Source organism: Carassius gibelio, chromosome A23 (genome assembly GCF_023724105.1).
Source record: "Carassius gibelio isolate Cgi1373 ecotype wild population from Czech Republic chromosome A23, carGib1.2-hapl.c, whole genome shotgun sequence".
NCBI lineage: Eukaryota > Metazoa > Chordata > Actinopteri > Cypriniformes > Cyprinidae > Carassius > Carassius gibelio.
This window is the reverse complement of record NC_068393.1, coordinates 24,035,908-24,052,400: the sequence shown is the minus strand read 5'-3', so window position 1 is coordinate 24,052,400 and position 16,493 is coordinate 24,035,908. Positions and strand designations below refer to the sequence as shown.

Below are 16,493 nucleotides of genomic sequence, written 5' to 3'. Positions count from 1 at the left end.
ATAGCAATGGTATCATATATTAATAATTTTCATATTCATATCAATGTACATCTAAAAAATTAAATAATAATAATATATTAAATATCTCCCAAAAATAAAATGGAAAAATGAATAAAGCAAATATATATATATATATATATATATATATATATATATATATATATATATATATATATATATATATAAATTTTCTACTATAATATCATATGGTAATACCAATTTTTTTTTTTTTTTTTTTTTGCCATTCGGTTTCCAATTAGGCCGACCCCTTTAAAGCCCATATAAAAAAACAAACAAAAAAAAAAAAAAACAAGAAAAAAAAAAAGTGTTATCTTTTTCTACTTTACATTATAACATTTTAATGCTCAATTTCACTTATAGCATGTAAAAAAAAAATATGCTTTAGTATGAATTAGTATTAATTTACAATACTGAACATCATACTTTTTCATGCATCAGTTATTACATTTAAATAAACATTGTTTTCTGTACTGACCAAAGTGATTATGGAGTTTTCAGAATCTTGCGTGCTATTAATCAATTTCGGAGCCCAGTGGATGGCTGTTAATGTTGCTTATATTCAACACGCTCCAATATTTCATTCACCCTAAAACAGCTACAGAAAAGGAGTGTGACTCCTTGTTGGAATGACTAATGTTGGAACTGTTTAACGTGCAGCAGCCTGGTGGAATGTGGACAATAGCACCCTGGGTCTGCTTTCATTAATTCATTCAAAGGGCTTTTTCAGCAACGTGTGTGTCCAGCTACAAGAGCCAATGCTGCAAGGGTCATCAGTATCTGCTTTACCAGGATATACATACAGTATAAAGAGAGAGAGAGAGAGAGAGAGAGAGAGAGAGAGAACCAGCATGGAACTTCTGCTTGGAGCGAGGGAGGGTACGGCAGGGAACCGTGTCGATTGAATGGGGAATTGGTGTATGTGTGTGAGAGCGAGCAAGAGGGAGGGAGAGAAAAAGAGAAAGTGGCAACAGAGAGTGGTGGGTTTGCTCTTTGGGAAAGGAGCCAATCCAATTACAGGCAGCAGTACAAGCCCGGTTTCTTTAGCTGAGCTAAATTTCACATTTCATCAGTCTCTTCCCTTCTTTCACTGCTGCTGTGCTACACTTTCTCCCTCTTTCTCTCATTCCATCAACCTCTTCTTGCAGGTAGAATACATAAAAAAATCTGGTTAAAAAAATATATATTTTTCCACATTATTTTTTTATACTAAATGATAAAATTATATTTTTTAGATAAAAAAAGGTGTTTTTAAATGTGTTATATTTAAATAAATTGCTTATTTATTATATATTATTAAATATTTAAACATTTTATATGCACCAGTATAATACATAGTAATTAAAAGTTAATTACATTAGATTCATATTTACCTACATAAGTATTTGAATGACATATAATATGTAAAAAATGCCAGAAGGAGACACAAGCAATCGATTGAATGAGTGGTTTGTTTGATTAAATGGATAGGTGATTCATTGAAATGAATGGAACTATCAAGCTCCAGTGCCAGTTTTGCTTCAGAAATCAGTGAATTAAAACATCTTTTCAAACATTTCAAAACAAAACTGCATGGTCCTTAGGAAACTTTGTGGCCAAATAAAAATCACTGCAATATCCATGATGCTGTTAAATTTTATATCACCAACAAACTCAAAGAGGACATATGGTGAACGTTCAATAAATATCCAAATGACTTTCCAGCCCTAGCTGGAACACAAAAGCCAGATACACAGAGTTGCACAGCAGGGGAAAAGGCTCATGGACACAAAACAAAGTATTTCACAAATCCCAGCATCCTGAGCTCTCAAGGCTCGTCTGTGTATTCTCCAAGAGATACACTTTTTGGGCCTGTGATAGCTCCCTAACCTTTCCAAAACACACAAGCTCTCGTAAGGCCATCTCATCCTCATCCTCGACACTGTTACGCCTTATGCAGATGTGACTGAATTCTCAGGGTTTGCAGGGACTATCACAAGACACTCAATTCCACCATTTCTGTATGTTTCATTCTCCCTTCTGGCCACTAGGGCGGCGATATGAGAATCCCAGCAAGCTTGAGGCTAGAAAAACATGCCACGGCAGCACTTCTAAGAGCAGAGCGCTGTTGGCCTAATTTAATTTCACCAACCGCGAGGAGAAAAAAAATAATATTAATTAATAAGCCACTAAAACAAGAGGATTACAGAGAGAGCGAATGCCTCCGATGCCACTTCCTGATTGCAGTGCTGATTCAATTAAATGAATTAATCAAGGCACAAAACACAATTTGGACTCTGCTGTTCTACCGGCATGAAACAAACACTCGGTTTGACACTTTGACATTGTCCGTTCTCCCTTGCGTCTGGGAAGGCAGCTGTTATTTGTGTGTGTTTGTAGGGGGGCAGGTGGGAACCAGGGACAAAACCAATGTTTGTAGAGCAGGTCTCTCTCTGTCTTCATCTCTTTGGCGTCTCCTGCAGCTGCTGTGGGGTGAGGACATGCCTGTTTCTACTCGTCTAACAGGGCCTGGACTGTCACTCAACGCTCTCGTGCCCGAAAAGGGAGTCCCAAAGGCAGTTGACGGACCCCTTGTCATTTTCATAAATGCCTATTGCAAGTAGTCTTGTCTTGCTACTAACCACAGCAGTTCCATTAGCCACATGCTAACATGTCAACACTTAATGAACTGGATGCTCAACAAAGGGCAAACATTTTGAACCACACAAACAGATCTGCAGAGTCAACATGAAATCAAAATAGAGGCTTTCTTATTACTCACTCAAAACACTTATTAGATTAACCAAAATATTTAGCAAATCCGTATCAGTAATTAAAATAAAGCTGAATTATTATTATTATTATTATTATTATTATTTTATAGAAGTGAAGTGTTGCTTTGGCAAAATAAATAAATAAATAAAATAAAATAAAATAAAAGTTTAAGTACTAAAATTACTAAAACTAAAACTGAAATAAATATAAAGATTTTAAGAAATATAAAAAAAATTAAAAAGTCAAAACTTACAAGTACTGAAACTAAAATTAAAATGTAAATATAAAAAAAATATATAAAGATAATTCAAAATATGAATAAATACTATAATAACATAAATAATAGAAGTAGAGTAATGGTTTCTTGTCTACTGCTGCCATTACCAACCAAAAAGGTGCATTTAACACCACATTTTCACATGTTATGCCCTTTATATGAAAGAGATTATAATTATGCATATGATAACCCTAAGAGTGTCTGGCTCTTCTGTCTAACATCCTTTCCATGGGTTTGGCTGAGAAGACATTCTATTAAAATTAATAGACTAGGGAGGCAGACAGGAACCCCTGAGGTCGCTTTAAGCTGCCCATTATGGTCAGGAAAGTGAACAGAACCAGAAGAATCCTACGAAAAAAGTATGAAATATTTATTCAAAAAGTTTCTGGTTCCCTCTTTTCCATCTCTACTTTTAAATGAGGCCAGTAGAGCAGTTCAGAGCAGTGCTCCAGAAGACACCATTAATAACTAACATGACACACCGTTTGCGATAAAAAAAATGTTTGCCTATACATGAGGTGAGAGGTCTACAACTTCTCCATTTAACTCAAACATGTCTAACTCCGTACACATCTCAGATTCTCAGCTCAACGTCCTGCGACAAGACTCACCTTTTTCAGTCGTCCACTCTTGGTGCCAACAAAAGCCACACAGTAGCCATTATAGATGTAGGAGGTCACCGAGGTCATGCGATCACGGCTTTCCGTATAAAGTGTGTGTCCAGTCACCAGCTGAGAGCCACCAAGGGGCTGGTTGATGTCCAAACCGCAGAAGGAGTCATCAATAGGGACGGGCTACAGGAGGAGAAAGGTCAAACGAGAGTCAGCAGCTTGCTTTGAATCTAAAAGTCAAGGGCGGTTCGGTTGTTTACACAGACATCAGTTAGAGGGTGAAAGGCTGCACTGGTTTTAATACAGGGAAGCACTTTGTAAGCAAATCACATTAACCGATCCAACGTCAGATGGTTGTTTTGATGTCAAGTGAGGGTAAAGAATGGAACAGGGAACACTAAAGGTTAATTTGCACCATTTGTAGGGCAAATAAATAAATAACATTAAAAACTGTTTAGACAAAATTATGGATTTTTACAACCGCTCTCACAAAAATACTGTCTGACTAACTTTTATCATTATTTATATTTTGTACTGTCTACATACTGTCTATCAAAAAAAAAAACTATATAGGTACAGTATTTGGAATTACTGTAAAAATACTACTAATATTATATATATATATATATATATATATATATATATATATATATATATATATATATATATATATATATATATATATATATATGTTTGTGTGTGTTTTTCTTTTTTTTTTTGTTGCAAGAATACATTAAAATTATTAAAAGTTACAGTAATAAATTCAAATAAATGCTGTTCTTTTATTACTTTGATAATAAACATCCAAATATCTTTCATGGGCAGCAAATCAGCAAACAGCAGAATGATTTCAGAAGGATCACATGACACAGAAGACTGGAGTAATGGCTGCTGAAAATTCAGCTTTACATTAAAAGAATACAGTAAATTACATTCTAAAATGTATTTTTTTATGGTTTTTCATTGAAACTGTAAAAACTGTTTGTTACTGTAAATCTTGGTGAGCATAAGGTACTTCTTTAATAAATATTTTAAGAATCCAACAGCCCCTATACTTTTGTTTTCAGTGACTGTGGGATTCATTTTTACTAGTGTATCACACTATATCAAGTGATGCCCAACCAGCTGGTAGTTTGCATTTGCAGTGAAGGCCAGAGAACATGGACTCTTGTTCAGTTTCTGAGGGGAGACTGTGTCAGGACAATTGAGTGTGGTTTCCCCAATCAGATACTTGGTTTTCGGAGCAGCTGGGCAGACATGTTCCCGCTCTGCTCTGGTGAATCCTGCCAGGCTCCCTGACTGCCTCATTACCCTGTGCTATAAGAATAGTGTAGCTTACCCCGGCTGGGAACGAAAGCACATTCACACGCACTTACACACCACACCAGCCGAAAACAACACCTATACAGATGAGACCAGGGACAAAACCATCATTTCCATAAGTACACAGTCTCTAATTCTGATCTAAATAAGCTAGTCAAGGACAAGGTGTTTCTATTAGTTTGGGCACTTTTATGTTGCAAATCTTTTATTTTTTATTTTATAAAAACTACCAAATTGCAACATTTTTTCCTTTGTTTTTCTTTAAAAAACGTTTTACCACGACTTTACTTCTGCTACACTTCAGACGCAGACTTTCCATCTTACCACAATATTTAAGTGTGTATATTTTCGATTAAGTTATAATTTTGTCAAATTAAGCAACAAGCTAAAAAAGTTATTGTTTGTATTTTTGATACATATTATACTAGCTATTAGTCTTAGCAAGCAAAGATAGTCAACCTTATTATTATTTATTTATTTAATTTGATTTGACAAATGTAATTTTCAATACAGAAGCCCGCGTAAACAGCATTAAAGATGTGGTGGAAAATGTACAGAATCATCTGGTTCTCCATGTCTATCCACTTTTGGACACTGTTAGTAGACAAACTAGTCAGAGTGTGAAATGTGTGTCCACAGGGCCAAAAGAAACACCCATATTTTCCCCTCGCTTGCCTTCTATTGCTCTCCCGTGCATCTCCTCCTCTCTCACAGACACACACATACACACCACAAGAGATTGAAGCTTATAAAAATCTACAATCAAATGGGAGGGTCTATGGTCAATTTTTCATGTCACATGCATGCATGACTCACTATCATTTCCCATTTGAGTTTGGGTGGCGAGTTACAACACTCAGTGGTGTTTAGATTTAGGTCATCGGAGTTTGTGACTGACACTGGCCTCAAAGTGCCATGTAGAGTAAGAGAGATGGATACTGTGCGCTCGATCATGATGCTGAACGCAGCACTGCTTGTCCTCAACTCTCCACAGCCCTTTAATATCAGCCTGCCGGACCACAGTCTCACAAAATAAAATCTTTACTGCCTCCCAGCCCTTCAAAAACGGGGGGACAGCAATAAAGCAGGGATGTAAATGCCTCATACTCTGAAAATCTCATTACAGCCCTTCTTCGTCAGGTTTTCTTTTATTTTTCAATCCAAAAATAATTGCCTTAGAGATTTTCAAATCTGTTCCTCAAAAACAGTTGGCCCTTTTGACTAAAATATGACTTATTATATAGTGTTTGTACTTTCAATAATTATTATTTAAAATAATCTTGTCGGTAAACGGTTAATAATCGGTTAAGGAGTGTTGGTTAGGAAAATAAGCAAAATTAACATACCTAGTCAGTAACGTCACAGTGCAAAGAATATATAATAATACTTACTGTATAATAAGTAACGCTGTACATGCGTCCGAAAGTCGGACTCCAAATTTCATTCTAAAAATTATTTTGAGGTTAATATAGCAAATGAAAACTGTTCAGCTTCCGGGAAATTTGAGAAGCTCTGCTAGGCTATTTTAGTCCCCCTCACTCCACAACAAACCCTTTCAATTAACTTTATTTAAAAAAGAACAAGAATTACAAAAATAATAAGCTATAGCAATATTAAAGACAAACCAAAACAAATTAATTTAGGCTAAAGCGAAACTCAAACCAACGTTGGGTCTCTCATTCGACACAAAATCAAATGTTTCCGTATTTGCGATTTATTTGAATACCAAATGATTATAAAAATAGCCTAGATATGTTTACAGTGTTTATTATAGCCTAATGTTTGTAAACATTTTGTGTCTGCAAAACGTATGTTTTTTCTTTCTTATATATATATATATATATATATATATATATATATATATATATATATATATATATATATATATATATATATATATATATATATATATATACACATAGCGTATTTTAACCATGCAGCAACATTTTTTTAATATTTAGATCATTTACTGTGTTTATGTTAATGGATGTGTATCGCAGTCCTTAATAATGGAGAAAGGTGTTCCTCAAGGCTCCTCATTAGGGCCTCTCTTATTTTCTTTGTTTATTAATGACCTTCCTCTAACTTGCTCAGACTGTTGTATTCATCTATATGCAGATGACACAGTGATTTATACATCCAATAAGTCTGTTTCTAAGATTCAATCCTCACTGCAAACTAACTTTAATACTATTCAACTTTGGTTCCAATTTAACCATCTCTTATTGAATAAAAAAAAGTCATATAGTATACTCTTCCCCACCAGATCAGCTACACAGAATCAAGTTAACAATTTGTCACTCAGATTTTTAGACGATACTCAACTATTACAAGTTGATGAACTTAAATATTTGGGCATATGGCTTGACTCACAACTCTCTTTTAGATGTCATATCAATTCTGTTGTAAAAAAGATTAATTGTAACTTGCGAATATTGTTTCGCTCTATTAACTGTTTTACTCAAAGGATTAGGTTACGAATTGTGTCGCAGTTAATATTTCCCATACTAGACTATGCGGATGTTGTCTATCAAAACACCTCAGAAATAAACTTGAAAGTATTGAATGTTATTTTCAATAATATATGTAGATTTGTGCTAAGATGCCCATTTACTACTCATCACTGTGAAATGTATGACTCACTGAAATTATTGTCACTAAAGGCCAGAAGACAGTATCACTGGTATCAGGTCATTTTTAAATGTGTGCATTATGATTATCCTTCTTACCTAAAGGAATACTTAATTCCCTATAGACCCAGCTATAGATTAAGACATACTGAATATTTCTTCTTTACTGTGCCCAATATTCTCAAGGAGAGTGGTAGACGTGCATTTAAATTTAAAGCCCCTTCAGAATGGAATAGTCTGCCAGGGTCTCTAAGATCAATTACTTCCCTGTGTTCCTTCAAAACATCTCTTTTTGTTTACCTGCAAGCAAATTGTTGCTGTAAATGTTTTCCTCATTTTTGACGTTTTTTTTTTTTTTTTTCTCTTTATTATTTCTTTAAATGTGATTATGGGTTTAGGTGTGCGAATGTATACATATTTAAGATACATATGTCCTATCCTTGTACTGTCATTCCATATTTATATGTATGAGGGGCGGATGAGGTGGGATGAGGGAGAGCTTTTGTGTGTATGAATGTATATGTGCTGTATTATTTCTATGTTGTCTCGAGGACCCCCTTGAAAACGAGATGCTTCATCTCAAGGGGTTATCCTCAACAATAAAATTTCAAATTCAATGCAAAATAAATAAATTACTTTTTAAACCGTTTAAACTGATTATTAATCGGTCAAAATTAGCTGATACAGTTAACTTAAACTGTTATCTTACAGTTATCTATCTTTCCAAATGTCGAAATTAGGTTGCACATCTATCTGTGCATAATGGTGTCCACTGCCTCCAGCGAGGGGAGCTTCTCAAAGTTGGGAATAATCAAAGGAGGGCTTCAGTCCTCAGTTGGGCAGGAAAGGCTAACCATGCTGGCACTTGAGTGACGAATGCACATGCACCAACACAGAGAAAAAATAGGCCCTTTTGGACTGCGTCATCAGGCCCAATTTGGTATCAGTCCAGCCCCCAGGACGGTGCATTGCTGGAATTCGTGATTGGTTCAAAGCAAATTTCAAAAATTGAATGGAATGATAAATTAACATTATTAACCGGTTAATGGTCATTTAAAATTTTCGATTCTGTTCGTAACTATAAAATTAGATTTTGTTTCAGTTCCTGTCAAAATTTCATTCGTTTCCAGTTTTCGTTTTCGTTCCTTCAACCGGTTCAGAGTCCTGTGTAAAAGTGTAAACAAGAAGTCAGTTGCTAGTCACTGGCAGGTTCAACAATGAGCATGATGGCGAGGAAAAGCAAGGACGTCTTTGTGTGGACAGATGATCAGGTGCAATTGTTACTCAAAGTAACTAATGATTACAAGACGGCCGAAAATGTCTATTGCGAGTCATGCCAAAAGAAATACAGCCACATACTTGACAGAGGCATGATACATTACACGGTCACAAGATACGCAACCATGCCATCATTTTCAAAAGTCTCTGTTTTCGTCCATTTACACTGAAACACAACCCCAAAGTTTTCAAATTAAAACGGGGTCAGCAGCGTTTTCAAAAGTCTCTGTTTTCGAACATGGAAATGCAGAGTAGTTTAAACGATAGGCATAACCATAGCTAAGGTTATGCGTTTTAAAACTAAAACGCACTAGTGTAAACAGGGCCTGAGTGTGAGCTTTTTAACCTTCAGTGCCAAGCGTCAAACCTATCCAAAGGGCCTGATTAGATATTCACATTGGCAACGCTTATGCTCATCACCAAAACCTGTTTCCTATGACTGCTGTTTCAGGTATGGGGTTATTGACCCATACACAAATCTGGACAAGGGTCGCCACTTTGGAGGCCACCTTATCAACAGAATGTCCTCCTTAGATCAGTTCTCAAACTAGCACTGCGATAGGCTTGATCAGGCAGCCTGATGAATCATAACACTGGCTGAATGACTGAATAGCATCAAAGGGCTGCATGTGAAGCAGTGAGCAGGTTGGGCAGGCAGGAAGACAGGCGCAAGCTGGGCTCTTTGATAAATCTTTCATTCAGCCTTCTTGGCTTATGACTTCTCTTCCCATCACCCTGTGTGTCTCTAAGTTCCACTTTCTCTGTGATTCAGCAGAGACACTGCAGCTGAAGGACCATGTTTCCAGTAAAAATAGCCTGAAATATCTGACAGGAAATTAAACAAAAACATCACGGTAGGGGATTTCTAACAGTATTTTTTTTAGGTAAAACAAGCTCTAATAGCAAATGAAAATGTCTAAGTAGGATTATTTTTCTGTAAAAATATTTTCATACTCCTACTGGTCATGAAAAGGGAGTTTAAAAAAAGCTTGGTGGCAGCAAGAGGATGGAGAATTGTGAGGTGCTTGGGGGGCGGCAGTGGCTCAGTGGTTCATGTATGTTGTCTACAAACCGGAAGGTTGGTGGTTCGAACCCCCGGCTCCAACTGACCAAGTGTCGAGGTGTCCTTGAGCAAGACACCTAACCCCAGCTGCTCCTGACGAGCTGGATGGCGCCTTGTATGGCAGACACCGCCGTCGGTGTGTGAATGGGTGTGTGAATGGGTGAATGTGAGGCAAATTGTAAAGCGCTTTGGATGGCCATGTGGTCTGTTGAAAGCGCTATATAAAAGCAGTCCATTTACCATTTTTTTTTTGTGTGTGGGCTCACAGACTTCGCTATGCTAATCGTTAAAGATCAACCTGCAAAATGCCATATATTTATTGAAGGGCATTGACTGAGGAGTGTTTACAGAACATATATATTCATATTTTAATATCTCAGACCTCCTCCTTAGTCAATCCTGACATTCCTCTAGTACCAAAAGGGAAGGCGCAGGAGGTTTCTGGTGCAATGTTTTTAATGAGGCCTAGAAAAACATGGAGTAGGGCAGGCTAACATCATAAGCCACTGACGGCCCATCTGGGGTCAGACAGGGGATCCTCTAGGGTCCTTAATGGGGACAGAGTGGAGTCTGCTACTATGAAGACCACCCTGCTCAGACACTCAATAATGTTTTCATCAGAGTGACAATCACCTCTGATATCATGCTAATGGCAAATTTACTGAAGCTAATAAAGGATACCCCGGAGGAAACCAAATAGCAATAGTTTGTCATTAAGGCTCTCTCTTAAATTTCACTCAAACAGATGCAAAACAATCAATGACGAAAGTTGGGTATCGAGATCCGGTTCTATTTTAAAACCATTTCAATTTCTGTATCTGAAATTTGTTCAGTTGCATCTATTTATTTTTTATTATATTATTATTTTTTTTTTATTATTATTGGATTCAAAACTAGGAATCTATAATAATCGGAATTGATACATTTAAAATTATACCCAGCCATACTGACAGCCAAAAAACAAATCACATATTCATATTTATATTTATTTATATATATAGATAGATAAAGAATATTTTGAAAAAAACATGTTGAAAGGATTAGTCTAAAATTATTTTGATGGTATTTGCTGGGGTGTGCTGTTAAGCTTAGACTAACCCTTACTACTCCTGATATTCAATCCTGTAGGTTGTGAGGTTCAACAGGATTGTTTGGATTGTATCCTGTTACACTGTTGAATGAAATATGACTATGCAAGAACAACAACCAGCAGCATAAACATTATGATGCAGATCATATCTTTATTCCAAAGAAAACATAAAACAAGTTTTGATCTACTGAGGTCTTCTAGTAAGTAAAAGCAGGCATGGGAACTGTCAATTCCTTAAAGGGCAAAAAATAAATACTGTGCCAAGAGAACATCATTCAAAGGCGGAGAACTCAAAATAAAGCTCTTAAATAAGCCATGGACACAAGCTCAATTAAAGTAGTACAATTTGGAAAAAGCTTCCATGATTAGGGTTTCAGATACTACATCTAACTACGCCTCACATTCAAAGCTGGTTTAACAAGCCAATTAGTAAGCTAGCTGCTGTGTCTAGTAATAACAAAAAGGTTTCTTACCGCTTTGGTACAAGGCACATCCTTTCCCAACAGCCAGTTGAGCTCCAAGTTCCCTTCTCCCTGATAGCAGGATTGCATACGCTCCTTGATCCGTGCATTGATGTCCCGGATGCTGAAGACACAGAGGGCCGAGTCATCAGGTGGATGGTGGTACTGTTTTTGACCTTTGGAAAAGACTGCAAAGAGCACATCGTTTTGAGCGCTAATGTTGAGGGATGCCGCAAGCACTCGTCCAGGTTTGCCCAAGTAGGCCGCCTGCAGAAGGCGATACTCAATTCTGTTTCGCACACATCCGATAGGCAATGACACATAGGAATGGAATTTGTGGTCATCTTTGCACAGTCGGACGATTCGAGAGGTGTAAAACAGGTCATTTGAGGGCCCGCTGGAAGACAAGCTGTTCTCCGGCGTCTCTGGTTGAACGGTCAGAAAGTAGACAAAATTGCCACTGGCAAAGCCATAGATGTAGTAGATGTCGAAATGAGATACCAACGCCAGGGTGTCGGAAGGAATCTTGATGAGAGATGAAACAAAGTCAGTGTGTAGCTCGTAGTCCAGCATAGCTGAAGACTCCGGGTCACGAGGAAGCTTCCGGCTAGAGATGGTTGGAAAGTAGTCTTGCTTCCCATCCACAGCTGTACCAATGAAGAGGGTCCCATCCTTGCCCTGTGAGGACACAATGACCCCATACATGGTGCCCGTCTGATTGACACTAGAGAGGTAGTGCTCTTTTTTGTGAGACGGCTCTACCAGAATGAAGAGGTCATCCAACCGTAGCAGTTTGCAGACACCTTGGAAGAGGCTTCCGCAGGCAAGTAGTCGGTTCTGAGAGTAGTCGATGAGTAAAAGTTTGTTGATGTTGTTGGTAGAAACCAGAGGTTCATTGCAAGGCTGAACGATAAGTGGAGGGTAGCAGGCCTTGTTGTCATCTTCCGGACCAGTACCATGGGATACTAATAGTGTCAGGTTGCCCGATAACTTGTAGACGCGGTTGACAGCACCAATGTAGAGTGCTCCTGTTGTCTTATGAACTGTCATGTGATTAAAGGCCCATTCTCGTCGCTCAGGGTGAAACGTTGTAAAGGACTGTTCACAGCACACTACAGGCAAGATTAAGACTAGTGCCCAGCATGTAAAGGACAATTTGGAACCATATCCAGGACTTTGTTTCAAAGTCCGCTTTGAATTCTGCGGTCCCTCCATGGTCCGAGGGACCTGACAGGTTAGAAAATTAAGAGTTTAAAGAAGTATCAGAAAGCTCAATCTTCGTCCTCGTAGTCTAAAGGTTTACTCTATGGTGCAGCTCCTTACCAGCATCTTCACATGTTTCTGAAAGAGAGAAGAGCAAGAGTAATGAGTACATAAATCAGCATCAGAACATTTAGACTCGCAAAAGGAAACAGACAATGGAAATTGCACCTCATTCACTAAACCAAGGCCCTCTGCCTCCTTTGAAGGAATGTGTTAACTAACCCAAGAGGAGGGGGCAGCTCTTCTAAGGGACAATTGCAGGAAGGGTTTATCTTCACATTCCAAAGGAGTTGTTGGGCAGGATAACACAAAGCAGGAAGGTGAGGCACGTCGTAGCAACGGAAATTAACATGACATGAGTCACGGTGCTTGCTGGTTCTCTGAGACAGCGGTTTCTAAGAATGGCGTTCAGTCAGAGTTCTCTAGAAAAGCGCCTGCTTTGTCAACTAACATAAAAAAAGAAAGAAAGTAACTGTAGCAAAAGCATTTCTGAATAGGTCTGACAAATCTTTTTAAATGTATTCTTCTTTTAGCTGCGGAACCATTTGATTTTTTTCCCTAAAACATTTTTTGAGTAATGCATTTATGTCAAGAAAATTGCACTTAAGAGCTTTCCTTTATGACAAAATATTAACATCGGCCTCTCATTTCTTGACTTTTGCTTCTTCTTTATTATCTACACTTCCCAACCTAGTTTGTCAGTGTCTGACAGTAAGAAAAGTACATTGAGAAAAAAGCAATTTATGTAATAGGAGTTTGCAAATGCTGGTAAAGTCCCCCATATGATAAATCAAAAGGGGCCTCCTTTCTTCTGCATTTATCCCAGGGAGTTAATTATCCAATCCACTGCACGAGAGAGGCCTGGATCTTATTACTACAACAAAGTGTGAACAAATTTGGTGCCGGTTCCATGCACCCTGTTTTTACTATCTGCTCTGTAAGGGGGCTGTTTAACAGGATCGGAATCCATTAATTATGCTTTCCAATTCTGTTCTTCTGTTTTTCTCTCTTTCTTTTTTTGTATCCCTTTGACACCATTATGTCCTGGAGGGATTAATCATTGGCACCAGAGCAATCATCCCTAAATGAATAAGGCAGCCATTAGAGATATACAATCTACACTGTCTGAGCACATTCACCATATTTCCTCTCCTATTTTTTTCCTTCCATTTGATTTGCATGCATTATTAGTGCTAGGTGGTCCAACAGGACTAACAAATGTAGGCAATGCCTGCACATCGGAGAATCACATATGATTAAGCAATGAGGTCCAACAGTCGTAATTAGCTTAAACATGTTGATGAATTTAAGTGGACAGGGCTTTGCTAGTGTGCTTGAACATGTCAAGATATAGAAGTCTCTTCATGATTTCCATAAATTTGCTAAAGGGACGAAGTGGTAAACAACATGTGCAGAATTATAAACAGCACTTTGCTTACATACAACAGAGTGCTTATATACAAGCTTAGCATCCATGTGCACTAGCTTGGTTTTGAGGTGCAGTCTGTTAGCATGGCTGTAAAGGGAGTTGTAAAACCCAGTCCTAGGGTTGGTTGTGTCCTTCTCGCTGCTCTTTTTTGTGTGACTTCACAAATGCTGGAGGTGCAATGTTGTGTTATCTGGAATCTGCAGAGCAAGCAACTTTCTGCAGCCTTCTGGCTTTTAGGCCTCACATTCACAAACATAATCACCTCTTCTCTCCAACTGTAAACCATCAAAGGATTTATCTTATAATTTTGCTCACTTAACTACCACCACCCTTCTCTTTTCTTCCTTTTCCCTACCCCTTTTTCCCCCGTTCCCTGCTGACTGCTGGCTCGGAGCGAGTGCACTTCTCTCTTTTTATGTCGTAGCGACAGCTGCACTAAAGAGGGGACCGAATGGTGTAAATAACGACTGTTCAAAGTTTAGCAGCAGTGCTGTCAGGAACAGAAGCAATAGGGGCTTTGTTTATTATGCTTTGTGTTTTTCCCTCTTTTCTTGCAACGCCTAACAGGACTCTGCTTATTATGCAGCCTGGCCAAAGAATTGAATAGATGAGACTGATTCGCCTCTTAGCTTCCTTTTATTGTTTGAAGTCAGTCCTTTACACTTGGCTCTCGGAAGAGATTACCATGTCAATGTTTGCACCTGTGAATCATGGGTTCGTCACACCAGAGCCTATAGCGATAATGGTGCGATTTAGGCAGGTTTGTCAGAACAGGCATCTGTATTGTGGAGGCAACAGCACGGGCATTTTGGCAAGAGCTGTACTTCACCATGACAGTGATTCACATCCATACAGTGCACCAATGGAAAGGTAACAGTTGCCTCATTAGCATATCCATTATGACTTCACAACCACAAGAGACTGCACATTTATTCCAATGTCCTGCCACTGTCTCTGGTTTGATTTGTAGCAAAGCTGCACCTGCATTAGTAAGTCAAATAAGAAGACCATAATTGCACTCTAGGGATTAGCATTTTAATAATTGAATATTTAAAATAATAACACTATGCAATTATACATAAAAATATATATACAAAAAAACAAAACAACAACAACATAAAAATCCATCTTGGCCTTAAAAAGATTTGGAAATGCATGCAGTATACTTTACCCCAGGTTAAATAAGTAGGCACTGTTTCTGCACTGTAACCACTGGCACTTTGGATTTTAAGCACTCGTTTTCTAATTAAGAAACCATCAGTAGTACTCCACTGAGCCCCTGACTGTTATTTCAGTTCCATCTGACTGAGCATCAGCACATGGTCCCACTGAGTGTCATTTTATCATGCGAAAATCCATCCCTGGGTTATAATCCTCTCATCACATTTACATTAAACTGACCTCTGGGATACAATGCTGTTCAGATGGGATCCAAAATGAGCACCACTAAGCTCTTGTGAACCACGGTGAATTCGAGGTTATAGTTCTAAACAGCTCCTCAGAACAGAGCTGATTTTTCAGGCCACATTGGTATCTTTTACACTGCGGTATCCAAATTGATAAGGGGTTAATGGAATTTTCTAGTGCGTTATATCCAAATACATGGTGTTGGGTTTCAATGCGGGGCTAAATGTGAGTGTACAGACTGAAGGAACAGGAAAACCGCTGCATTCCAGTGAATACTGAGGCTGTGATTACTGTACAGGAAAACTGTTGTTTTCCTTAATGAACACTAAAGGCAAAACAAACCACATGTTAGTGCTGTATAAACACACAGAAGCCTTGTGACTAAGGATTTTTTCACACTTGGTTCACTTGCCTGGTCCGAACCCGAGTTCGGATGCTCCCCCCTCCCCCTGCCCCCGCTGGACTGTGTTCATATTATAATATTTGAGTCCAAACCACAGTTCGCTTGCGTCATCAAGCCAGCTGCTGTTTACCCCACTGCTTGGTAACGACAGCGCAGGAGAAGGCGGCAAATGCATAACATTACTCTCTGCACTTTTATGTATTACGTTTTTGAACTGTTCATTTTGTTTATAAAGCTTCGTTAACATTATGGCACTTGCGTCTGTCTTAAGAGTGTACTGAAAATGCTCTAAATAACGTTGAAGGCGAACATAAATGAGATGTACAGCTCTCTGCTTGCAGCGCGTCAGTCACGCTCATCAGGAAAGTAAGTGAAACACACACACAAACACAGATTTTCATCAAATAATTTGTCATTAAAAGCGGTTCACTTCCGCGATTGGGTACGATTGCATTCACATAAGCTGCGAACCATACCAGAGTTCAC

The 16,493-nt window shown here is 38.2% G+C and overlaps 1 protein-coding gene across 2 annotated transcripts in view; it reads right to left on the bottom strand.

Annotated features, from left to right (window-relative positions):
- LOC127945120 (plexin-A2-like) overlaps positions 1–16,493 on the bottom strand; it is a 174,777-nt gene that overhangs the window by 135,422 nt on the left and 22,862 nt on the right. For both annotated transcript variants that reach the window (XM_052541700.1, XM_052541699.1), the window contains exons 2-3: positions 11,518–12,846; positions 3,661–3,843 (exon numbers count right to left, since the gene is read on the bottom strand). In XM_052541700.1, coding sequence (XP_052397660.1) covers positions 3,661–3,843; positions 11,518–12,720 — 1,386 coding nt within the window. In that variant the 5' untranslated portion in view covers positions 12,721–12,846. The remainder of the gene's footprint in view (positions 1–3,660; positions 3,844–11,517; positions 12,847–16,493) is intronic.